Source organism: Bactrocera dorsalis, chromosome 3 (genome assembly GCF_023373825.1).
Source record: "Bactrocera dorsalis isolate Fly_Bdor chromosome 3, ASM2337382v1, whole genome shotgun sequence".
In the NCBI taxonomy this organism is placed as follows: domain Eukaryota; kingdom Metazoa; phylum Arthropoda; class Insecta; order Diptera; family Tephritidae; genus Bactrocera; species Bactrocera dorsalis.
This window is the reverse complement of record NC_064305.1, coordinates 84,346,133-84,373,515: the sequence shown is the minus strand read 5'-3', so window position 1 is coordinate 84,373,515 and position 27,383 is coordinate 84,346,133. Positions and strand designations below refer to the sequence as shown.

At 33.9% G+C, this 27,383-nt stretch overlaps 1 protein-coding gene across 1 annotated transcript in view; it reads right to left on the bottom strand.

Annotated features, from left to right (window-relative positions):
* The window catches only part of LOC105227779 (uncharacterized), a 44,559-nt gene extending 17,493 nt beyond the window's left edge, over nt 1-27,066 (bottom strand). Inside the window, exons 1-2 of the mRNA XM_011207288.4 lie at nt 25,877-27,066; nt 9,696-10,495 (exon numbers count right to left, since the gene is read on the bottom strand). Of these exons, the coding sequence (XP_011205590.2) occupies nt 9,696-10,176 (481 nt within the window). The 5' untranslated portion in view covers nt 10,177-10,495; nt 25,877-27,066. The remainder of the gene's footprint in view (nt 1-9,695; nt 10,496-25,876) is intronic.
* Nucleotides 27,067-27,383: the final 317 nt, after the last annotated feature.

Genomic DNA, 27,383 nt, shown 5'->3' with positions numbered 1-27,383 from the left:
TACAAATGGCCGTAGAACTAAAAAAAAATAAGAAAAATTAAGAATACAAAAAAAAAAAATTAAAAATACAAAAACGAAAAATTAAGAATAAAAATAAAAACAACTTCGGATGTTTATGCGTTCGGAAGTGTGTGTGCATGTGTGAGGGAGCGTAGCGAAGGGTTGATGGACTTTGCGCACAACCCGGTTGGTAGCCGCCAAATTACGTCAAAACTCACTCGCCCAGCCAGCCTAGCGAGCGGCCGACAAGCGCGCTGCGAGGAAGTGCGGAACAGGTGTAGGGATCTAGGGTAATTTAGTTTGTGCAAATAAACAATAAAACGAATTATTGACTCACGACGATGCGAGCGATTAGCGTAATCCGTTGCTAGAACAAAGCGTGAACAAAACATGTTTAATTAATGAATCTGCAGTAAATATTTATGTATGTGCGTGTATTTGTGTATATGTATATGATTGTGAGTGTGTGTGTTTGCATTTTTAGTGTCTGCGCTTTAGCACTTGCTATTGGCTTTGTTGTTGCTATTTTAATTGGGAGCATAGCGCTTTCAAGTGCGCTAAATATATCTGCATACATACATATGTATGTCTCTAAGTATATACGTGCTTATATGTGTATGTATGTATGTGTGTGTTTGAAAAAAGCAAGCTGCAAATCAAAAGTGCACGGATGTTGCGAATTTTCAGCAGAAATTTTATGTTATTTTCACGCGCATTCGCCGCTGTCTAGTGTCCATTGCTGCCTCTAATTTGCTTTGTTTTGACTTTATGGTTATTGTCACGCCATTTTGGTTTTTATACCATCAGCAGGGTACATTGTGTTCGCCACGAAGTTTGTTATACATACATATGTACATAGAAGTTAGTTTTTCAGATAGCGCTTTTGCCCTCATCAATTGCTTCTCAAGAAGCTGGCCATTTGTCGGAAGTGCCGATATCGGTTCACTATAGCATACAGCTGCTGCACGAATTGAACAAAATTTGGCATGGGTAATTGGCTAAGGAAATAATGTAATTTCCTAAGAAAGTATTCAGATTGGATGCCTGTAGCATATAGCTGTCATACAAACTGAACGTCCACAATAAAGTTTTTGTATGGAAAACCTTTTTATTTTACGATATATCTTCACGAAATTTGGTATGGACTATTGCCCAAGGCAGCGCTATAATCTCCGAATAAATTGCTTAAATCGGACCATTATTGGATATAGCTGCCATAAAAAGTGATCGCTCAAAATCGAACCCTTGTATGGAGAACTTCTTTATTTGACGAGATATCTCCAAGAAATTTGACACGAATTATTGTCTAAGTCATGGGTACAATATTCGAAGAAATCGTTTAGATTGCACCACTATAGCATATAGCCGCCATACAAATTTATCGATCAAAATCAAATCTTTGTATGGAAAACTTTTTTATTATACAAGATATCTTCCCGAAATTTGGCACGAATTATTATTTAAGGCAGCGGTACAATATCCGAAGAAATCGTTTAGATTGCACCACTATAGCATATAGCCGCCATACAAATTGATCGATCAAATTTAAGTGCTTGTATGGAAAACTTTTTTATTTGACGAGATATCTTCCTGAAATTTGGTGTAGGATATTGTTAAAAACAATGCTACAATCTCCAAACAAATTGTTCAGCTTGGACCACAATAGCATATAGTCGCCATACAAATTGATCGATCAAAATCAAGTTTGGTGAGCTTTTTATATGTGGAAGGTATTCTGGCATCGCTGCAGCCGAAGTTAAATTTTTTTTTTGTTTTTATTGTGTTTGTTATGCTATTTTGTATCTTTTTTTTTGTGAACATTTTTATAGTTTTTTGGTTTGGTCATTTTTATGTGTTTATTTTCATGTTCCTGTGTACAAATAGGTGTACATATGTATATGTGGATGTATGTATGTATGTATAGTCTTTAATATATTTGTTGTATGCATTTTCTAGGTACATCTGTTGTTGTATATAAATAGATTAGATCATATACTACATACAAATATAAAGGAATATGTATTAGTGTTTTTGTAAAATAAATTGCCTGTGCACATATTTTAACATTTTGCCTTTGTTTTGGCTTCGGGGGGCTTTTATTTTGATATTTTATTGACTGCCTGCCTCAATTTAATAGCTCGAGTCGAGCAAATCTCGGTTGTTCCACATAATTCGCACTATCAACATGATTTGTCGTCGGGCAGCAAAACAAGTGTACACACGCAAACATACATAAATATATATACATATGTATGTATATATAGTTAAATGCATTAAATTTGTTGCCATCGGCTGGTCAATTTGGCTCAGTGTAAACAATTACAAATCATTCAATGTCATAGGCGGACAACAACAATAATGACAGCAAGAGCAACCAAATATCGCCAATAACAATAACAATAACGAAAAGCATTTAAAATACAGAAATGTATGTACTTTGTAGGTGTGTGTGTGTATGTGGGTATTAACAAAAGTTATGTGCGGTATTGTACATTTGTACTTGCGTATGCAAAACATACATACATACGCATACATGTACACACGTGTAAACGTATGTTAATGGCGCGCAAAATTCGTTTGATGGAATTACTTTATTGCGAAAAGTTCGGAGAAAGTGGCTGACGCAAGGCAATTTATGTTTGTATGTGCTTCGCTTATAAACTTTAGGGCATAAAAAATACATTCATCCGTAAATATGTTTACATCTATGTATGTATGCGTGTTTGTGAGCCTGTACAAAATTTTAATTTATCACACAAAGCAATATTGAATAATATCGCAAACATATGCACACAAGTAATACATACATGCATGTAATCATACGAACAGTCATGTGCAAAATATTAGCAGCGCTGTTTTTAATTAGAGTAAAGATTAGAATAATAATAATTTTAAATAATTTGTTTCTCAGCAGCTTCACAAATACCCTTCAAAATAAAAAGTTTCATACAAGAATTTCACTTTGTTTGCTCAGTTTGTATAGCAGCTATACTCAATAGTGGTTCGATGTGAACAATTGGTTTGGAGATTGTAGCACTGTCTTTAACAATAATTTACAACAAATTTCATGAAGATATCTCGTCAAATAAAAATGTTTTCCATACAAGAACTTTATTTGGACCGGTCGGTTTGTAAGGCAGATATACGCTATAGTGGTCCGAACTGAACAATTTATTTTTATTTTATACCTTTGTCTTTGATAATCATTTGTGCCAAATTTCGTGAAGGTATCTTGTCAAATAAAAAAAATCCGTACAAGGGCTCGATTTTTACCGATCACATTGTATGACAGTTATGTGCAATATTCTGAATCGGCGGTTCCATAAAAATGTGTAAAATTTCAGATCGATAGCTCAAAAATTGGGAACCTAGTTCGATAATGTATGGACGGGCATGGTTAAATCGCAAATTGACCATTAACAAACAAAAATTGTAATTAGGTCAATACGGTAACACTGGTTCCTATTTTCGAAAAAAAAAAAGAATTTGTAATAGCTTCGCCTAAAACCTGATAAAAATATATGCTTATCGCGTCTCTTTTAAGTAGTATTTTATAGTTCACTGCCATTAATTTGCACACAACTGTTTTTAAGTACAACCATTCGTAATTGTATTTAAATAGATAAATCTCGCTGGAAAAACACACATTAGTCATAGCTTAGGCGCATAGTAAATATAATTATGCGATATTCAGCATTTGTGATACATTCGTGTGTTATGGAATTGTTCGACTAATCCCTAGAATGGAATATCCGGACCGGAAGAAAGTCCAAGTAAATAGGAACAAGCCTGAGATGCTGATCGGCGGCTTCATGACCGCGGAAAGTGTTAAGCTAGATACAGTTATTCTTCATGGGCCAACCACAGATATAACATCTGATCAAATTTGCGCCGGACTGGTCCATTAAACTGCGGGCGCAAACAGAATAGATAAATTCCTTTCGATAATGTAGAACTTTTGAGAGGCGCAAAATATTCAGTAAAGGGCGTCTTCCAAAATTTGGCTGAACTGAGATGTCCATCCATTTCTCTTAATGACGATAACCTCGAACAGGTTAAAGAAATAATACTTGAAATTGGCAGAGAATTTCAACATACTTGTAGTTCAAGATGCAACTTTATTTTGGTTAATGTTTCGGAAATAAAGTGTGTCAATGCTAGACTCGTACCAGAAGATCTCAACACAGTTCACGAATCGACTCCATTTTGGTTAATATTTGGGATATGAAGTGTGTCAATTTCAAAATGTCACTGCTAGCCTCGTACCACAAATATTTTCCAGCTCAGACATCGCGTAGGGACCACAAAAGAGATGCTTCCAAAAATTAACCGAAACCGAAAAAGCAAATATTTATTGATAGCACCAAAGGCCATCCCAGTCGAGGCTTATTATAACTGGTATGGAAAATTGGATTAAGTATCGGTATGCTTGTATTGACTCAGGAGCCTATTTTGAAGACGAAGGTTTAAAGATTGTATGTGAGAGTGTAGGTTTTTGGCAGTCCGGTTCAAATTTGATCTGATGGTATGTATACCTTTGTACTAAATAAAAAAATATATTTCAATTGCTTCCGCTGTAGTGATTCAACCTCATAATCTACGGTAAAAAAAAAATCACATTTTCGAAATTCCATGGAATTTCCTTAAACTTGTTTCCATACATTTCCTACAGGGTCCACTTTTTGCCTGCCAGCAAATACGTTGGCATTATTTCGACTTTTTCCTGCATATTTGTTTATTGCTTAGCAATGATTTATATTATTTTTAGATTTTCGCTCATATGTATTCTCGAATTACGCTGTGACAATTATACTGTCCTTCTGACAGTGCAAGCGCACTCGCCTAAGCATGCATTTTGTGCGTGTGCGTTTGTGTGTGTGTGCCTGTTGACATATTAATCCGGCGACGCTGCGTGGAGCCGTGTTATTCGAAAGTCATTGAGCCATGCAAAATTCGTTAAGCCCCACAACAGTTGGAGTTGGAGTCGCTAATCATTGCCGCACGGCCCGAAAACTCGGCCGAGCGCTGAGCCATGAGCAGACACATACATATATATGTATGTATGTATGTATGTGCCTTAATGAGGCGTGCAAATAAAAGCGCGTCACCAACGTCACCGCATCCAAATTGACACCAGCTAAAGCCGAAGCGGTGAAATGTGTGGAGAGAGTGTGCTATGTACATATGTACATATGTATGTATGTTTGTGTGCGTATGCGTTGAAGAATGCTGACAACGAGACTGCGCCGTATGTAAATTTGCACGGCTGCTGCGTCTGTCACTCTGTTTTATTTAATTTTTGTTTGTTTGCTGCTCATTTCGGGCTTTTGTTGGCTGTATGTTTAATCTTACGGGCGGCGGCGCAGCTAAATTTGGCTTAAAGTGATTGCTCTTTTCGCTTTTGTTTCGTGATAAATCGCATATACAAGTTTGTATAGATGTCTGTATTTGTTTGAGCATGTGTGTATGTTTGTATGTAAGCAGATAAATGTAGAACGTCAAGTGATTTTCGACAAAAAACGACAAACGATGAGATAAACAGACGAACGCGCAGCAGTGGCGGATTAACAAAGGGGTGGAGAGAGCAAAAAAATAACAACCTGAATAACATGAATTGCTAACTTTGACTGCCCCGAACCTATAAGACCCTTCACAGGTGCATTTCTCTTAGCTTTAAAGGGTATAAAAAGAATTGTATCTTGATTTTGAGCGATCAGTTTGTATGGCAGCTAAGTATATGTTATAGTGGTCCGATATGAACAATATTTACAGGAATGGTAGCATTGCCTTAGACAATTATCTATATCAAATCTTTTGGAGATACCTTGTCAAATTAAAAAGTTTTCTGTACTAGGACTTGTTTTTAATCAATTAGTTTTTATGACAGCTATATGTTTTAGTGGTCCGATCTGACCAAAATGTTCGGATATTTCAGCTTGACCTTGAACTAAACTTCATGTCCAATTTTGTGAGGATATCTCGTCACATAAAAAAGTTTTCCATATATGGATTTGTTTTTAATCTATCAGTTTGTATGGCAGCTATATGGTTTAGTGGTCCGATATCGGCGGTTCCGACAAATGAGCAGCTTCTTGGTTGGAAATGGGGATGTGCAAAATTTCTGACTGATATCTCAAACACTGAGGGCTAGTTCATCTACATAAAGGGTGATTTTTTAAGAGCTTGATAACTTTTTTAAAAAAAAAACGCATAAAATTTGCAAAATCTCAAGTTTTCCCTCAAAATGGCCATAGAATCGCGAGCTGTGTGGCATGTAGCGCCATCTTGTTGAAACCACATGTCAACCAAGTTCAGTTCTTCCATTTTTGGCAACAAAAAGTTTGTTAGCATCGAACGATAGCGATCGCCATTCACCGTAACGTTGCGTCCAACAGCATCTTTGAAAAAATACGGTCCAATGATTCCACCAGCGTACAAACCACACCAAACAGTGCATTTTTCGGGATGCATGGGCAGTTCTTGAACGGCTTCTGGTTGCTCTTCACCCCAAATGCGGCAATTTTGCTTATTTACGTAGCCATTCAACCAGAAATGAGCCTCATCGCTGAACAAAATTTGTCGGACGTAAAGCGCGAAACACATTTCGAACCGAACACTGATTTTGGTAATAAAATTCAATGATTTGCAAGCGTTGCTCGTTAGTAAGTCTATTCATGATGAAATGTCAAAGCATACTGAGCATCTTTCTCTTTGACACCATGTCTGAAATCCCACGTGATCTGTCAAATACTAATGCATGAAAATCCTAACCTCAAAAAAATCACCCGTTATATGTATGTATACCTATGGTCAGAGAGACGGGCATGGTCTAAATCGACTCAGGTTTCCTCGCCTCGCCATCCGATTCAGGGTATAATTAGATATTTTAGTGTTAGTGTTTTAGTAGCGTGCACAAAAAATTAGTTCAAATTAGTATGTATGGCTTTCCACTCTCTATAAGCAGGTATATACATATGTATGTATGGATGTATGTATGTATGTTTATATTTAAAATTCTAAGTAAAATGCAGCCGTATATAAATAAGTATTTCAGCATGTTTACTTTGTTGGAAAACAAAAACAATCTCTGCTTTAGTATTTTATTATCAACACGTAGGTGATTTCTTTATTTTTTAGTAAATATTATTTTATTGCACAAAAAACAATGACTTTATTTACACAAACAATATTAGACTGCCGTTCAAACAAGATGCGTCAACATAGTTTTTTTCTATTTTTACTGTTTTTTTACTGTTTTAATCTGTTTTTTAAATTTTTATTTCTTTTTATTTTTATTTACTAAAAATATTCTTTTTTTTTCTTTTTCTGAAAGTCACGTGTTTCAAATTGCAACACATATGGTTTATTATGATTAATCACATCCACACTAATAATACACTAATAAATTCAGCGATAATCGTTACTGTACGACCATTAGGGTAGAACAAAGGGTCACCAACATCAACAACAACAAGTTTATTGTCGATCATAAACAGCGGCATTTTTTATTTGAAGTCTTTGGTCTTGAAAATATACGACGTTTTTTAACCCACCATTCATATCGGGGCTTTGTGACTCGATTATCTCTATTATGGATTTAGAATGATTCTATGATACCTTCATTTTTACTCTCTACACTTTATTTTCAATTTATTTATTTTATATTTCCAGCGGTTTAGACCTCATACGAGTATTTAAGCTGGTTATCTTAATTTTATTCAACAAGTGAAGAGGTTTTCTATTATTGAGATATTGTTTCAAGTCTTGACGTGTTTATGAAAAATGTTTTTGAAAAGCCTTTAATTTCCAATTTCAAAAATATTCTTATTAAGGTTGTTTTTACTAACTTTTTCTTCGATAAATTACAGAAAAATCAATAACATTGACGATATGTTGAGTTTAAGAGATATCAAATACAGTAAAGTCCAGTTTGAATGGAATTGGAACCTGTTACAATTTGAAGAACATCTTCTCGTTTCACTTTCCAGAATATCCGATTTTCAGTAATCAATACAGTGCCAATATCAATCTTAGCCGTGGGCGTCCAAACCAAAAATTAAGATAGATAAGATAAATAGACGAGGATTGCACCGCGACCTTAGGCCTATTGTGCCCTCTCCTAAAAATAGCCCCACCCATATTGATAAAAGTCCAATGTACTGCTAGGTGCTAGTGAGGCGATATGATCCCTATTTGGAAACATGGATCTCAGGGCCTTTTCCTGCGTCGCAGAACCGTAAATTTGCGCTAGCTAGGCCCATATTATAAAAGTCCTTCTTCAGTTTGCAGTGACCGTATGAGGAGCACTTGGTTATGTTCCGCTAGACTATTCAGCGATTTGATCTTATAGGTGTCTTTTTAGGGTTAAGGCACGCATTCCCCATTCAATTTTGTATACAAAATGTTAAACACTTTTGCTGTTTTTGTTACTTTATAATAAAAATAAAAAAAATACAAAAACAATCCCCAGCCAATTTTGGGCGTAAAAAGCATTTACCAACAATTTGCGATTGCAGCGAATAAAAGTGAGCCGTTTATTGATTTCGCAAAAATTAAATGGTTAATTAATTCAATGATCTCCGAAATCTTGTGTCGCAGTGAATATAAAATTATAATGCAGCACATTCACATTGCGTCATCTCGCCTGGAGAGCCGGTGACTAATTTTATTGTGAATGAGAGTGAACGCCAGCGAATTTGAAAAGTGAAATTCATAATTAGATTGAAGAGTACTTATTGTTAGTTGGCTTAGGCTTCAATGTGTAGGCAATGAATTTTTTGCTTTATTTTAGTTTTTGGAGTTTTGATCTGTTCGGAGAAGTTTTGAACGGGGAATAGAAACTCACAAAGGTCCAGTGTTTCTTTAGCTGTGGCTAACTTGAGGTATAGGAGGAGTTTTTTTAGGGAGAGAGAACTTCAAAATGATAACAACGAAATTGCTTTGGCAAAAGGTGTGTGTCTCTGATAAAATTTGCCTAAATGTAGGCAAGGTTTTATTGTAAATATTTTTTTAAAGATCTAGAAATTAAATATAAGCTATTATACGATTATGAGATAACCTAACAAACTTAAAAACGAGCATAAACATAAACTGTAAACACGCAAATGTGTTCCACACAATTTTATATCAAATGCGATAACGATTTTTTCTACAAATTTAGTCACCTCACTGAAAATCGTGACACTTCCGTACATTTACTATACCTAACCCCTCTAAGTGCAATATTATAGCATCGATTGCCAGGGTGGAGAACGCAATCGATGCGCAAGGTGGCAACTGCACAGCGCATTATGTCATCATGACCGGCTGACTGTCATAGGAGCCGTTCGCATAATTCACCACGCCAACACATGGTCATTAACCACATGAGGCGCGTAATAAAGGTTATGTGGCGCGACGCTTTCACCGCACTCGTTTTTTGCTGTTGTGCTACAAGAATGCGAGAATTATTTACTTGACGTTTTTCATTACAACAACCTTGCAAAGTGTTTGTGCACACATAATATGCCTGACAACGGGCAAACAGAAAGAAGGAAATATAATTAGCGAGTTTTAAATATAGAACACGTGCCCGGGGGATGCTTGCGCCGAGTAAACTTAAGCACCTCGCCCAATGCACTACGCAACTCTTAAATGCTAGCTTTCAGGGAAATGTAGGCAGGTGGAGGAGTATAATGTGTTTGATTGTGACTCACCCATATTCTCGTAAATGTCATCGCTGACATCCCAGCGATCGATGATGCCGAGGTACTGTTGCAACCGTGCAAATGTCGCTGTCTGCGGCCGATGTGAACACCACTCACGCAGCACGACGCGCATCGGGTCATCATTGTTGCTGCTGCAGAAGCTGCGCACCTCAGCCAGCTCCGCCACGCCGCGCCAATCGCGCTCGTAGCCATCTTCGGAGCGTAAGATCTTGCGGCAATTCAGCAGCTGCGACAATTGTAGGCGTGTATTGGTGCTCAGCTCCTGCAGTGGCGTCTCCACGAATAGGCCGATGTCGGCGCTGTTCACTTCCGCAGCCGGCGAATCCATTGACGTTGACAGGCTGGCATTATAGGTGGAGGAGGTGGTTGACGACACCGAACCGGGTGTGCTGACGCCGACGGAGGGCATGGACGGCATGCGATTGCTAATATTTGGTATTGAGATGGCCAGGCGTTGTTGTTGCACCATATTTGAGCTGTTTTTGTTAAAAAAAAATATTTTGTTTTTGTTTTTGGTTTACAATTTGGTTGTTAATCTGATATTTTTGCTTTGGTTGCTGTCAAAAATTGTTGTTATTGTTGTTGTTGTTGTCGTTGACCGGGTGTACGGTTATCGTTGAGGTGGTAGTTGTTGGTGGTGTAGAATACTGCACGCGAGTTTATTGCCTCGAAGCGTTCAACGAACGCTGACGATGAACATACATACGCACACATACAACTTTGGCATCGGCGTCTTGGACGGCGGCAGCGCTGCGTCAGCAAAGTGACTGCGGCGGTGACACGTATGACTGCAAGTAAAAGAGAGGGGAAATATGCCAATCAATCAAATTATTATTTAGGCTGCATAATCTGAATAAATAAAACTAACAATAACAACAACAATCACTACCAGAGAAATAAATTTATGGCACTGATAAGCGCTAATCTAATTTCCAAGCGTTAAAGTGACATGATTTATTCGCTGATCAGACGACAGCGTCAAAGATTACCGCCGACAAATACACACACATACATAGATTCATAAGTAGGTAAATACTTAGCAAAATGCGATTAAACGATTTATATTTTCTTAGAACTGATTCGTTTAACGACATATCAGGCTCACGTACATTTTGGGTTATTATTAGATTGCCTGTAGATTTTACATCGTTGATTAAAAGTATTGTAATAAGTACTTAACTTTAAACTAGGTCGACTACTTTTGGAGGCCAGATGTTTTACAAGCTTCTTCGGCCATTGGAGTGCTTATGAAAAAAAGAAACATTTTAAGACGGAACATTTGTTTACTTGGTTCTAAATAATTGAAATTTCTAATGTTCGAAATTTTTCGGAGCCTATATACATATAAGCTTGAAGTCTCCTTCTAAAGCCTACATACTTATGTTCGGAGATTTTTAGCTTCGTTTGCCGTCTGCTGATCACTGTTAGAAAAAATGCTCGTTATCTTAGAGCTCTAGGTCGCTCTTAGATCTAATCGGTTATACGACAGCTGTAGGTTTTGCCATTCCGATTTATTCGAATTCGATAATGATATGAAATCGCGGTAAAACAGATCGACATTCGAAAAGAGTCATATGATTCACAACTGACGTCCCTGATAATCTGAGCAATAATCATGATTTCGCGAAAATTACAAATTAATTGACTGCCATAATAAATGACTCTATCAGATAATCTTAAAAACGGTGACATCACACTAATTTTACGAGGATCGCTAGATAATATATCGGATTTTAAAGGAGACTTAAGAGATATAATAATAAGCAAAAAATAGTAAGACTTTTTAATTTAAATGGAACTAACAACTGGAACACTTTGACGACCACCCACGTTCAGGACGGCCATCAACATCAACTGATGATCAACAGCTCAAATAAAGGAATTGATGCTTGCAAATCGGCGATTAACAGTCTGAGATCTTACTGGCGTCGTTGGAATATCGAAAGGATACAGATTTTTTATCATAAGAAAAGTTGGAAAGGATTGGAGTCAGGGTAAACTATTTTTAAGAATCACTGGACTGTAACTATCAAAAGACGATTTATTTGATTTTTTTCATAATAATTGTTTATTGAACTACCCTAGCGCTCTGTGACTCAATTTGTATTACATTGACTTTCAAATACAAACACTCATCGCCTTTGTTCGCATAATGGTGATTTGTAGCAACAATATTGATTTGTGCGCTTATCTGATCAACTTTACCATTGGACTATGAACTAAAGTCAAATGTTGTTGTTTTTTTTGTTTAATTTTTGTGTCATAAGTACGTGCCCGAATTTAATGGACGTTAGAACGATATAATTAAGAGGGAATTCGGTAGCCTTGAGCACAATAGTCAGCAGATATTTGTCTACTTTAAGTTTGTTGATTCAAAAATTATTACAAATATTTTTGTATTTAACGTTGTTAAAAGCAAAGTGAGAAAATTCAAAAAAAAAAAATTGTTTTGAAATAAAAAATAATGATTTCCATTAAAAATTTTCTATTAAAAACACTTTCACCGGATAATACTTTATTCATATAACGCACCTTTTAAAATTCAGAAAAAATCAGTAATTTACATTACCGGTAAACAGTGTTGTGAGTTAAAACAAAACATGCTCTTATATGTAGGCAACGATCTCCGTAAATATTTTATTGCTGCATGAACGTTGCATACATTTAGGGTAATCGAGCTCGTAAAATGATGCTAAATATAAAGGTGGCTTAAGAGGAAAAGTAGTATAAAAGAAAATATTATTGTTGAAAAATATTTTTTAGCAAGGTTGCCACTTATTTTTATTTAATATTTTTTAAAAGGGTTGCCACACAATTTTTATTAAAAAAATTTTTTCTACCAAAAAATAAATCAAAATTTTAGTGTTGCCACTTTTTTGTTATTTAATCCATTTTTTTTTTTAATTTTCCTAATCTGTATATTAAATTTATATTAAAATCATGTATTAAATGTTAAAATAGGCTTTAAGAAATAAATGCAATTTAAATAAATATATTGAACCAGAATAATATCTAATTCTATTTAATTTATGATAGCTGACAACCGACACAAAAAATTTGTGGTTTTCTTTCAAATGCGGAATTTCATTCACGACTCTCATAAGAGGCACTTGAAAGCTTTATCGCTTTTATTTAATATAATATTAATACATATGTACTTAGGCGGATCATTGAATTTATAATATTATATATTATATATTTATATACATGTCTGGTATGCTCGTGTAGTGCTGACAGCTGACGATGCGATAAAATATATTATGTACACGTCGTAAATTAAAAACACACACATATGTATATTTGAACACTAATGAGACATATGTATTTCTTCTAATCGTTAATTAAATAATGCTAAATTTATATAGACATATGTACAAAAATATTTGATACCCATATAAATGTACATTACTACATTAGGGTGGGTGGTTGATTTTGTGAACGTCAAAACGAAGAAATAGAAAATATTGCTGCAGTGCTTATGAAATTATTGGAAGCTGAAAAGAAGATTAAAATAAAATTTATATTGTTATAGCTATAAACCCACTAGAAGAATAGCTGTCAAACTAACTGTCAAAATACACAAATATGTTTGATATATTAGTATTGAAGAGATAAGGCAGGTTACACCGGAAAAAGTGATGAAATATTGGACTGAGAGAAAGCAGTCTTTGTGGCTGCTAAAAATTATTTAGAAAACAACGGCTGAGAAATGTTGCCTCAAAAGGAGAAAAGGAGAAAATTTCATAGTTTCAAAATGTCAATACCTTGAAAAATATTATTCAACATATTTTTCTTAAAAATTTAGTACCACCCTAATAATGCGCACACACAAATTGGCAAACTCATCAATACAATATACATATGTGTATGTATGTATGTATGTGAGCGTGTAATTAAACTGTTGATGACTAAGAACTAGTATAGAGCGGTGTTCATACCAATTAAAGTTGGTTTGTTAAATAACAATCTAGTCATATTTACAGGCAGCGAAGCGTTTGACTCCGAAGTGCGCTATCTAAGCTGATGTAAGCTAAAACAAATACGACACTCATACATATGTAAATATTTAGACGCATTTCCCTTTGCGGGCAAATTTAAATAAAAACATACACAGCTACATACATTTTGGTAAAACCGCAATAACTGGTTTGAAAAAAATATAATAAAAAACAACAAAAATAAAATATGAGTGATAGCCTCATTACCCATCGCTGAATTATTTTGCATACAGACACTTATATATACATATGTATGTACGTGGTATTTTGCATTGCACATACATATATACAGACAGACATACATATGTATATGCAAATGTGGGTATAAGTGTGCCCGCCCATCCGTTTCAAGAGAAAAAATAACGAACAAAATCAATGTACTCAATAAATAAAAATAAAAGAGAACAGAAGAATAAAAAAAATAATAATAATAAAATATAATTAAAATTAGTTTTTAATTAAAAAAAATAAAAAAATTATAATTAAAATTAATTTTTAATAAAAAAAAAAATTAAAAACATTAAAAAATAAGAAAGATAAAAAAAAATAAAAATAATTAAAAAATATAAAAATACAAACTATAAAAAAATCAAAATAAAATTAATAATAAAAAAAAAATGAACCGAAACTAAAAAGAAAATAAAAGCAAAATTAATAATAATAATAAGGCAGCAATATTGAATAAAAATTTCATTAAAAAAATATAAAATATAACTAAAAATTAAAATAAAAAAATTTAAAATTACAAACAAAAAAATAAAATTATTTAAAAAATAAAAACAAAAAAATTAAAAAAAGGAAAAATTAAAAAAAAATAGATAAATTTAAAAATAAAGAAAAATAAACCAAAAAAAAAATAAATTAATAATTAAAAACAAAAAAAATTATAAATAATTAAATAATAAAAAAACATTAAATTAGGAATATAATAATAAATATATAAATAAATAAAAAAAGTAATTAATAAAAAATCATAACAATAAATAAAAATATCAAAATTTATAAAAAAAAGTTTAAATATAATAATAAGAAAAGAATTATAGAATTTTTTATTCAAAAGAAAATTGTCTATAATGTTAGAAGAAAAAAAAACGCGCTAGAAATACCTCACTCAACTTCGCGCGTCTGTTTCATACGCCACTCGCATACTTATATGGTTTAATGGGAGCGCCGGAAAGGGCTGTAAGCATATTTATGGCTTTAAAGATGTGTGCATGTGTGTTCGTATTGGAAACATTTTAATTGGCTGACACATTAATAATAATCTTAAAATGTTTTTTGTTTACAATTACAGTAATTAAAACGGGGCCCGGCTTGACTGTTGAACTAGAAAAAGCCGGTTAAGCCCACAGAGTAGGCAAGGAAGCTTCACTTTATATATGTAATTATTTTCCGTTTTTGTTCTAATTTCCTACTTAGTAAAAAATAATATATTCGCACATCGCTTATAGCAGTTTTAAGTGTTCGCGGAAAAACAATGTCATTGGACATAAGTGGTCACAGAGTAAAGCAAATGAGAAAAGTAGCTGCAAAATATAATTATTTACAATAAAAAAAACATGGAATTTGAACTATTATCAGGAATAGTTTAACAAAATTCTTATGAGTAACATGTATTAATTGGAAGTTCCCTTAAACGGTATCAAGCGCCAACGCTGTTATTATTGTTGAAATGTAAAATATTCAAAAAAAGTTTTGAAAAATGCTGTGAAAGTAACAGACCTTGTGCCATTACAAAACTGAGCCATTTTTGGTTATATGGATCCGACTATCGTGAGAGCGGTAAAGTAGGACCTCAGATGAATAATATGTACTCATTTAGAATCCCAACTAGAATCCGATCCCTCTTATTTTGTAACATGGCAGACTATGAAAGCTATATCGCCCCAATCGGATTAAACATTCTCAGATTCAATGTTGTAGCAGTTGCTGTTGTACAATATTTCCGAAAACATTCCTGAAATAATTTGGGAGCAGCTATGGAAATGACATAACTTGGACCTTTAAAATCGGGACTCGTTCCGGTTATGTAGTTTCAACTGTCATAGAAGCCGATCGAATTTTTTCCATTATCGATACGTGCTCTATACTTCTGACCTGTCTTGGTGGTGTTCCAAGAATTTAAGTGTTTTCAATCATTCTTTAATTTAAGGAGCTGGCCACTTCACAAGCACCGAGAAGGAGTCTCGAGAGAACCTGAAATTTGTGGAAAAAAAATATTTTAAAGTCGGCCATTGCGACGCCATTTCCGGTGACCCCTCTTAAAACAGATACGCCCGCGTTGGCAGAATAACTCCTCATAGGATAATCTAAAGTGAAAAAAATATATGGCTTATTTAAAACCTTAACTAAAAACTTGGACGAAGGAAAAAGAGCTGAAAATTGGATTTTTGGCAAACATTTTTACAAAATATAATTAATATTTCGTGACACTTTTTTTCAAATGGTTGTAATCGAAAAAAATCCTTCGTCCAAGTCTTTAAGTTGTAATTGTATCTCAAAGACCTGTGTTGAATTTCATGATGATCGGTTGAGTAGTTCTCGAGAAATCTTGCCATCTGACTTTAAAACACAGTTTCGAGAAAAACGCGTTTAAAGACGACGCACTTAGCCTAGCTAGCATCGAGCGTACCAGTTATGAAGGCTGTATTTCCGAAACTATTGTCGGATCAACTTGAAAATTTAGGACAATTTCTAGAGGTGTTGTAGAATTTAACAAGTCAATAAAAGAAATCGATTTTTTGAAACCCATAAACCCATGTAACCCCTTAAACAGAAGTTCTTGTCGTCTAACCACTGGATTTCGGGCGGGTAGACAGTGCTTATGTCACTGACTTCCTAAAAAATACATTCTGAATAGGAATTGTTTCAGAGGCATACTGCTTCTTTGATTGCCTCAGGTGCAGATCAATCATTGGATGTGTTGATAGCACATTCATACCATACTATCACATACTCGTATGATATTTGTAAAATACAATTAAAATTGCTTAGGTCGAAATTTGTGGTTTAAGTCTGTTAATAGCTAATTATGAGCTTTACTGTTTCGTGCCCGATTGTAATTAATTTACAAGTGATAGATAGTTTGAAATAAATTATTTCTCGTAAATCAGTAGGAACGTACTTAACTAAATATACTAATGTATGTATGTATATGCAGATAATATTAAATTATCTAAGTAACTATGTACAGGTGTTAGTGGAGTGTATAGATAATTAAATCTATGTACATACATAAGTATACGCATATACCCACTGTATATATGTATACAGGGTTCTCCAATAAGAGTGAAATGATTTCTTTTAAAAAAAAACACACTAATTGTTAAGAAAATTGAAATGTTTTTATTTATTTAATGTGAAGCATAATCGATACAAATATGAATACATCATTCAAATGGCACACACGACTTCTTTTGCAGAAACGAATTCGATAAACCCAATTTTCGAGTACTTTTTCTACGAAATCAAGTGGTATTTCATGTATAGCATGTTTAACATTGATTTCTAAAGCTTGAAGCGAGTCTGGTTTATTGCTAGAGACAAATTGCTTCAAATAACCTCACAAAAAGTAGTCTATTGGTGTAAATTACAACTTCTTTGGGACCAATCAATGTCACAATTTCTTTAAATAATCAAATTTCCTAACTTTTCTCGCAATAATTCGGTTGTTACATATGCTACGTGGCACGAAGCACCGTCTTGTGGGAACCAGATGTTGTCATGATTAATTTCTTCCAATTGCGGTCATAAAAAGGTGGTTGTCATCGATCTATACCGGCCTTTAAAGACAGAAACGGGGTCACCAGCTTCATTTCGAAAGAAGTACGTGGTTAAACCAGACCAAAAACCACACCATACTGTCAATTTTGACGAATGCAATGCTTGTTCATGAATAATTTGCGGATTTACTTCGCACTAGAGCCGACAGTTTTGTTTATTTAAAGCACCAATCAGATGAAAGTGAGGCTCAGCGGAGATGATTTTCTTAAAAAAATCGTTATCGTTTTTAAGTTGACATTTGCGGTAGTTTAATGGTTTCAGTTCTTGAGTAAGTACAATTTTATACGGATGCAAGCCCAAATTCTTTCACAGAATTCGTTACGTTGTGGTTTGAGACAGTCCCAATTCTTGAGAACGTCTTGGAATCGACAAATTGCGGTTTTCAGCCACACTTGCCTGAATGGCAGCAATAATTTCATTATTTCAAGCGGTTCTTTGTCTTATTGGCACTTGAACATTATGTAAAGAAAATGTACGCCCGAAATTTTCCACAATTTAACAAAAAGCGATCTTAGGTGGACGACTATTATGGTCGTAAAAATGGCGAAAGCGCACGAGAAGTTGCAATTGGAGAACGACTATTTTGATAATAAAATTGAATAATTTGTGAACGTTGTTTTTGCGTATACATTTCCATGATGAAACTGTAAACATTTTTGTATATAATGAAAAAGAAAAAAGTTACAGATCATGAGATATTAAAAATGGCCGAAACGACACTTAAAAATCATATTATCCCTTTTGGAAAGCTTGGAATTTGTTTTTATAGTACTACACGTGTCTGGAACAGATAATGAATAAACGATTTTTTATCACAGTCATTTCTAAGTGTATAAACAAATTAACGTAGAAGTAAATAAAAAAAGTATTTTATTCAAGAAATGACAATTTTTTCATTTCTTTTTTTAAATTTATTTTTGTTTTGTTTTAATTTTTGTTTTTATTTTTTAGATTTTTTTATTTATTACTTTGTTAGTCTTGTAATATTTTTTTAAGTTTTGTATTTTTTAATATTTTATCAATTTTTTTATTTTTTTTATTTTTTCAAAATTTTAATTTTTTAATTTTTTTATTAAAGATTTATTTTTTTTTATAATTTTTTCACTTTTGTTTGGTTTTCCTTGAAATTTAATTTCTTTGTTGCTTTGTTTTTTCTTCTATTTTTAAATTCAAAAGCAAACATGAAATAAATCTACTTAATTGCTTTTGTTTTTTCTAGCATTGGAACAAGTTTAGTGGTTTTATATTTCATATTTTTTTAGCCTGGCGCTTGTGGTTAGTCGTTTTGTGGCCGAGTATATATGTACATACTCCGCATATTTTTTCTAATTTTAACTTTTAATTATAAAATGCGAGACATCTTTAATTAATGAATGTGTTAGATTGGAGCCTAAGATTCTACGCAATTCTTTCTATCTCTAACGACAGAGTAGCTTCTCACCAATAATACAGGTGACTGTTTAACGTCAATAAAACAACAATAAATTAATATTACCATAAACACGAATTCCAACCGTTCAATCACTCCTAAAACAGCAATATCAAATAATAAACTTTACTACTTCCAAGAAAATCGTTATCGAATATACTCGTAATTAACCTTTTTTAATACGTGACTTTTTTTTACCAGAAACAGCATAATGTTTAATGTCAGGTAATATGTAATGAAATACATAAACTAAGAGAACATAAATACCTTGGTTTTCGAAGCGTGCGGCATGCTTCTGAAACTCCGTTTAGGTGGAAGAAGTTAGCTGTTTATTTGTAAGGAAACTCGCTGCGAAATAATCTATTCAAGTTTATATTCTAAGTTTCTTGAGAACGAAACTATAATTATTAAGGGCAATTATTCGTAAATAGCTCAGTTAGCAGGGCAATTACGTGAGACAATTAAACTGCCGATTTAATCATAGTTTTTCCAATTTACTATAGTAAACCACTTAAGGCAAATATCAGTAACTCTGTGGCACAATTGGGGTCAAATTGAGAACAATTTGAATTAAATTTACGAGATTTTCCTAAACTTACAATTAGAAGCCTCTTTGAACAATATATTATTATACTTGTAAATATACTTCACTAATTCGACAGACTATTTTTTCAGTGTTCCATCCGACGTATAGATTTCACAACCAAATGTCAGAAGCTTAAGAACTCACCACAGCATCTTTTATCTATGATTTAGCATTATTGAAAGAACACCAAGGTTCTTTGGCTAACAACCTTCTTTACAATCTAGCAGTTGCAGGTGAATTACAATGTTCTAAGTGCGAAACCATTAGCCGTCTCTCAATGATTATGTAAACAAATTACAAAACAAATGTGAGATTCTTTAACTTCCGGTTTCGCAGGTGTAAGGAAGGCAATCTAATAAAATGCATTAATTATGGGAGTTTAACTTCAAGGCCATCATGCTATTCATTGTAAGAGGTGCAAGTGCTTGATAGCAGGCTAAATCAATATATTATCTATTAAGTGCTTTTAAATATTAATTAATAAAAAAACGAAAGAACTCTCCGATCCTTTCACTTATTGTGCGCGCTAGAAAGCTAACGTACACTAATCAGCAAAGTTTTTTTCGACTTTATTTTTTTAATTAATTTGTTGGCTATAATTAGAAAGGAAGACTGATAGCTCTGTTTAGCATTAACCATTTATTTTTAGCACAATTTGAAGCGAACAAGAAAATTATAACGAACACTCCACTTTATTTTATTGCTAATTTTTGGAAACTCGATATATTTATAAATAAATATTTCGGCAAACAAACGTGAGCTGATATGCTAAATATATATATAATGGGTAAATAAATTTCGGTGTGCAAATGTTTGGTTGTATGTATGTATGTCTAGGTTGAGATCTACTAATCAGCCGCTTTTATCAGTCTGCGTATTCATACACATATCATTTTATATTTATAACTTTATAATGTTTGCGGAGTGTATTTGAAGAACTGAAACGCACTTGTTTTGAAGTTCTCTTTCTTTATTGTGATTACTAATGTATATTAATTTGATTTCCAAGTGCTTTTATACCCTGAACAGTGTATATTAATTTTGACACGAAGTTTGAAATATTCAAAAAGAAAAGTTGGATACACTAAGAAGTGTATAGATAAAGAACTAGCGTGACAACCTGAGACAATTAGACATAGCGTCCGTCTCTCTGTTTGTATATAGGCGAACTAGTCCTCTAGATTTTGAGACATCGATCTGAATCTTTACAAATGTCCTTCTCTTCTCAAGAAGCTGATCATTATCATCATCAAAATTGCCTATATTAGACCAAAATAGAATATAGCTGTCATACAAACTTGCGATCATATTCAAGTCCCTGTATGGAAAACTTTTTTATTTGACAAGTTATCCTCCCGAAATTTGGACCAGATTACTTTTCAAATCTCTGCTACATTCTCCGAACAAATTGTTCAGATCGGATGACTATAACATATAGCTGTCATACTAACTGATCAGACAAACTCATGTCCATGTATGAAAAACTTTTTTACTTGACAAGTTATCTTCACGAAATTTGGCCTAGCTTATTATTTAAGACAACGCTACAACCTCCAAAAAAATTGTTCAGATCGGACAACTATAACATATAGCTGTCATACAAACTGTTCGATCGAACTTAACTTGTCCTCTTCTGCTCAACAAGAACATCAAATAAAAAACCGCTTAAAAGCGAGACCAAAGTCACTCGCGGCACCTGTGAAACTGAAGGTTTTTAAAAAAATTGTATACGCATTAATTCATTAACTGTTTTTGTGCATAACTTTTTTCAGCTTTAATTAATACATTTTTTTATTTAATTTTTTTGCTTCCCATCATCGATAGGTTAATGTCAGAAACGTGTATGTTGAATTCCAAACAGCAATAAATCTCTAGCCAGACACAACTCGCACACACAGGTTCAATAAAAAAGAAATGAATAAAAAAGCGCGAGAGGAAAACTCGATAAAATTCGTAATACACAGCTGTATCTGCATACATACATATATATGTATCTATATACCTGCCCACAAACTTACACAGCAGCGCTAATAAAAGCAATACAAATTAAAAATGCTAATTTACTAAACTACAAACTATAAAATTTTGTCTAGAAAATAAACCGTAACTTGCACGAAAGACCAGTTAAAGCAATGACAAAAAAAAAAAACGAGTTACTCGCTTTTTTCAAGCTTCAGTAGGTTCGGAGTTAGAAATAAACGCTCGAATATATAATGGAGTACATACAAGCATGCTTACAGCTGTATGTGTTTGTGCATGAGTGTGTTTGTGTGCGTGTATGTTTGAGCTTTAAGATCTAAACAAGATAAGCAGTCATAAATAAGAGACAAATTCGCTAAAAGATAGCACGGCTTTTGAGTTATTCTTCTGTGTAGAATATAAGCGCGTATGTCTGATGGATCAGCAGAGTAACAAGGTCGGTCACACTCTTAGATCCGGCGTTTGAATAAAATTTAAAAGCAATTTTAAAGATTTATTATAAAAAGTTAAAGCTTTTAATGATTACATCGAATTTTTGATGATACTTTTGGGTAGAAAACTAATCAAAAGGTTGGGTAAATTTATTGCAGATTGTTTTTATACCCTGAACAGTGTATATTAAGTTTGCAATGAAGTTTGTAACGGCCAAAATGGAACGTCGGAGACCGTATAAGTGGAGGAGTGTATAAGAAGGCTGGACCGCCTAACAGTTTAAACTCGTGTACACCTGATACGGGTGCCCTAGCATAAAGAGGTAGCTGGCAATGAGCTGGTCGACGAACTAGCCCGCTCTGCGGCGGTTTCGAGAATGATGGGGCTAGAACCGGTGGGACCCCACACCATAAACGAACTACTCCGAACGGAGGAGAGAGTTGGGAGAGAACAACACTGGCAGCAGGCAACAGGAATGCACCACGACAAGTTACTACTTGGGGGTTCCAACCTAGCAAGGTTTAGAGATATGATCAACCTCCCTCACGAGACAAAATCCGTCTCCTTGTCGGGCTCTATACAGAGCACTGCAGGCTTAAGAAATACTTGTCCAACACATAATCACTTGTTTTTCAACATGGAACTGGAGACTCCAGAACATCTGATTCTAGATTGCCCAGAAATTTATAGAAGCAGGCTAAAGGCTCTAGGATCTATCTACCTGTACAGGGATCCCATCACTTCAATTGCGCTCAGCAAGCTCCTGGAATTATTCAGAGTACTGGATCTTTGTGACCATATGCGATAAAGGAGAGCGCACAATAGATCATAGGTCGCAGTGCAAAATCTCAATTATTTTATACCTATTGTCTTTAGCACATTTTATAGATTAATGGAGACTTCAAGACAATTTTAGAGAAATTAACAACAAAAGATTTTGAGACACTGACATTTCGTTTTATTAATATTTGGAAAAGAAATGATCAAAAAATTTATTACCAGGAATTTAGCGAAAATGAGTAATGCTTGTGTGCCATTATATTCTTTGAATTGAACAAATCTTGACAATTCTTCAAACTGCAAAACGCACGATAAATCTAAAATTAAATTGTTTCCATTATCTTAATTTCCTTAACATGTTTACACTCTTACCATAAGAAATTTCATCTAATTATTTCAACCAAATTTTGTAATCTTTAAAAAAAAAGTGTTTCTTTCACGAAAATAGAATGAAAAAAAAATCGCTTGATAAGCTGCGCTGACTATCTGTATACGCATTTTATAATATCACAGCTAACAATGGGCAAACTGGAGACAAATGAGGTGTTCCTATCGCTAAAAACGTCTATCAAAGTGAATGGCATAGCATGTCGTGCCACTTGTGCGCTAATTGGCAAATATATACAGGCATACATATAAATAATAAAAAAAAATAATAATAATAAATGAACAAAAACAATTCACACACGCCGTGAATAAGCACTTATCGACAGGCAGTCTGTCGTTGTGTTGGTTGGTTCGTTGGTCCGTCGAAATGGCCGAAGGTATGTACATGCGACCTTGTGCCGACAAATGTTTCCAATGGGAAAGCGCCTGAACTCGTACTAATTTTTTTAAATTAATTTATAGGTTTATGACAGTCACATGGTCGCCTCTCCCAATTGGCGTAAGGCCAAAGAATGCAGACGTGCAGAAAGTGGAAAGTAGCAATTGTGTTTCAGTAAAAGTGGAGTGTTTGCACGATCTGATTAGGCTTTGTTGGTGCTGTAAGTGGATAGAGTGATTCTTTTTAACTTTGTTAACTGCAATCACTTACTTTGTAGAGATAAGTATGAGTTTTTTAACTTTTCCGAATAATCTCGATATTATAAAGTGTTCTGTAGAGCACAAAATATCAACAACACTTGTTTTAAGGTTTTATTTAAGTATTTAATGATTTTTGAAGTGTTTTGAATTAATTAGGGAGCTTTGGATAACTATCGTAATAGAGAAAACTGTTTGGTTGGGTTTAATGTCTATTTTCGCGTTCTGTTTGTCGAAATAATATTTGTGAAAAAATTGACACTTTAGAGTGTCTTCGAAAATGGTTATCAAAAGTTGTATTCCTTCGTTCGTTACTTGACAAATGTATCTGATAAGGTCGTTTGAAAAATTTAAGCCAAGCGGTTCTGCCGACAAAATTTCCTAGCGACTCTGAAAACATCTTGGTTCAACTTCAAAATTTCAGAGAAGATTCTCAAATTCGATTTCTAAAATTCGCAAGCGGTTATAACCTCTTAGAAAAACAATATCTTGTTTACAAGTGCCATTTCTTCTTTCTCGTAGGTGTCCACAACAAAAGCAGCTGTTTGCTTATTAGAAAATAATGATATTTACTCTTTCACAGTCGCTATTTTAGCAAATAGTTTCAGCATTGTTTTTGATGTAAATAAAAATATTTTTCGAATTTCTTTAGTTGCACAAATACACATATACAGGTATATATTTGTAAAAATTTAAATATTTTGCTTTCAGTTGGGTGTAAATTTAATTGCTTTAGGCTGACAAGTTTGCACTTTTGTGTTTATATGTGTCTGCAGCTGTGTTTATCAGTTGTCGCGTTTATATTACATTTATTACGTTTTTAATTGTGCTCACTTTACATATTATATGTACATAGTATAAGTATATTTTTTCGCTATATAATATATCTAATACATACAAATATTTGTACATATGTATATATATATAAGTATTATATCTACATACTTATGGAAGGCTTTTGCGGTTTTACTGAGTAATTGAAATAATTTTTTGCCACAAGCTATACGTAATTATCAATCCAGGTGCTAAGGGGCTGCAAAACTGTAGGTCTAAGTAATTAGGCGACAAGCGCGATAATTTCAAATCATTAGGGTAGAGTGAGAATTTATGTACATACAAATTTACATATCCACATACATATGTACATATATAAAATGGGGGAGCACAATATACAGTAAACCGTGTAGGGAACTATATACTTAGGTATGTACATACTTATGCATGTATGTACATATATGTATATCTATAATTGCTTGTCAAATGCTGTAACACATAAAATTGCTGGCGTTCCAGTCATCAAACGCTGCTGTTGCTATTATGATAACTCGCAGTGCGATAAACTACTCGAAAAGTAGATATATGTATGTACATATGTATGTATACAGTTTTTATAAACTGATCAGGGTATATTATGTTTGTCACAAAGTTTGTAATAACCAGAAGAAAATGTTGGAGACCCTATTAAAATGTATATGTACATGTATAAATTATTAGTATCACGAGCTAATTTGATTTGGCTATACCCACCTGTCCGTCTGTATACACGCGAACTAGTCTCTCCTAGTTTCGGGATGAAATTTCAGAATCCCAGAACAAATTGTACAAATCAGACTACTAGAACATACAGCTGCATTCAAACTGACCTATCAAAATTAAAATAAAAATCTTTTTGTTATAAGAGATATACCTGTGAGGGGTATTACGGTTTTGGTGCAACCGAAGCTAACGTTTTTGTTTTTTGAATATGCGCGAAAATCTAAGCATTTATATACGTACATACATATGTATGTACATATGTTTGTATGCCAGCAGCAATAACCGCAATAATAGAAACTACATCAAATAACTACATACCTAGTTGTGTAAATTATTTTCAATTAACAAAATATATAGGTGACTATATAGAATATAAAGCAATACACTAAATATGCATGCCTATATACACCCAAGTATTTATGTACATATATAGAACGATGCGGAGTAAGCACAACATAACAGCAGAATATATACAATAAACGGCGACTGCTATTGCTCTTGTTGTTGCGATTGTTATTGTCGCTCGGTGAAAGAATGAATGTTGTTAAATGAAAATACAAAAATACAAAAAAAAAGTAATAATAAAACAAACAAAATATAGCTAAATGTGAATTGTGTTCACCTTCGGGCAGTCTGCGTCTCCGTCTGTGTCTTTCTATCTGTCAGCCGCGAGTGCGATTGCCTCAATGCGTCCAAGGCGTACGTCGTATGCGTAAAACTGACGCACACACTTTACAGTGCGGGTGCGGCGCGGGTGTTGCGGCCACGACAACTACGACGACACGGCTCCACAAGTTTTTGTTTTGCTCCCCAACTGTTGCCTCCACCACCACTGTGATATGATATGTTTTTGGTCGTTCTCGTTAGTAGTACACTTTAATTTTTGCTATTACAGTGCGGTTTTGTTGTTGTTGTTGTTGCTAGTGCAACCTTTTAAATCCGCGAATATTTCAATTGTTTGCATATGACAATCATGCCAACATCACGCACAACAAACACTAACGATCACACTCTGATTGCCCCCGGACACATAACAACAATCAGAGATATGTATGCTCATAGAAGCTACAGCAATAATAATAATAACAATAAGAATGGCAATAAATGCGAACACACGTTTAGTATTTTATTCAATTAACTTTTGCAATTTGTTTTAATCTTGTCGTACACAAAAATATACAAGCACACGCATATGTAGATATGTACATGAAATTGACTTTATTTGTTGGTTAGCCTCTTTGCGCTTGAATTTTGCAATTAATGCGAATACGAAAGACAAAAAACTTGACACTTTGTCAATTTATTGGTTCATAAGATCAAATTTTTGCTGTTTTTATCGCACTTCTACACGACGACGAATTATTACTTGTTGCGCTTCTCCGGCCACCAACCGAATCACAAGCCACATCTCAACATATTTTTGTTTTTGCAATCGATAGATACTATCTTGTCCGCGTAGCTGGCTGGCAGACTGCCACACAACAGCCCAAAGTATAGCCAAGTAGAAGTGACAATAGCCGATAATATTATATTTGATATATGTATATATATTTGTATGTAGTTACGTTAGCACAGCCACTAGGCAATAAAGGAACACAATTTTATCTTTTAATTAGTTAATTTAGCGAAAATGCAGAAATATATTGTGACTTTGTTACTTTCTTAAGAAATTCATTGTTTTTTAGCGAACACCATATGCGCGAGTTGAACACCAAAATAATACTTGACTGCAACGAACACGAAACGGCGAAAATCACTTAACAATCCACACGCAAAAACACAACAAACGAGCAATGACGAGAAAAGACAACTGAGCGAATGGCGGCGAAGCAAATGTCAGAAGCACTCGAGCGAATTGCTTGCGTAAGTGTTGCCAATGTACCGTATAGGGAATTTTTTGTGCCCCTGTGGGGTAAAGATAAGAAAATTGCTTGTCATCGCTAATGGTTTGTTTTACATTTATGCGAAAAATTATATTATAAAATGTTAAATAAGTATTTAAAATATTAGTTTAAGCATTAGAATGCATTTGGGATTTTTTATGCATATTTATTAAAAATAAATTTAAAAAAAGTTTGTTTTGGAAAAATAAAGTGTATGCTACACTGTTTTATGATCAATATTTCCGG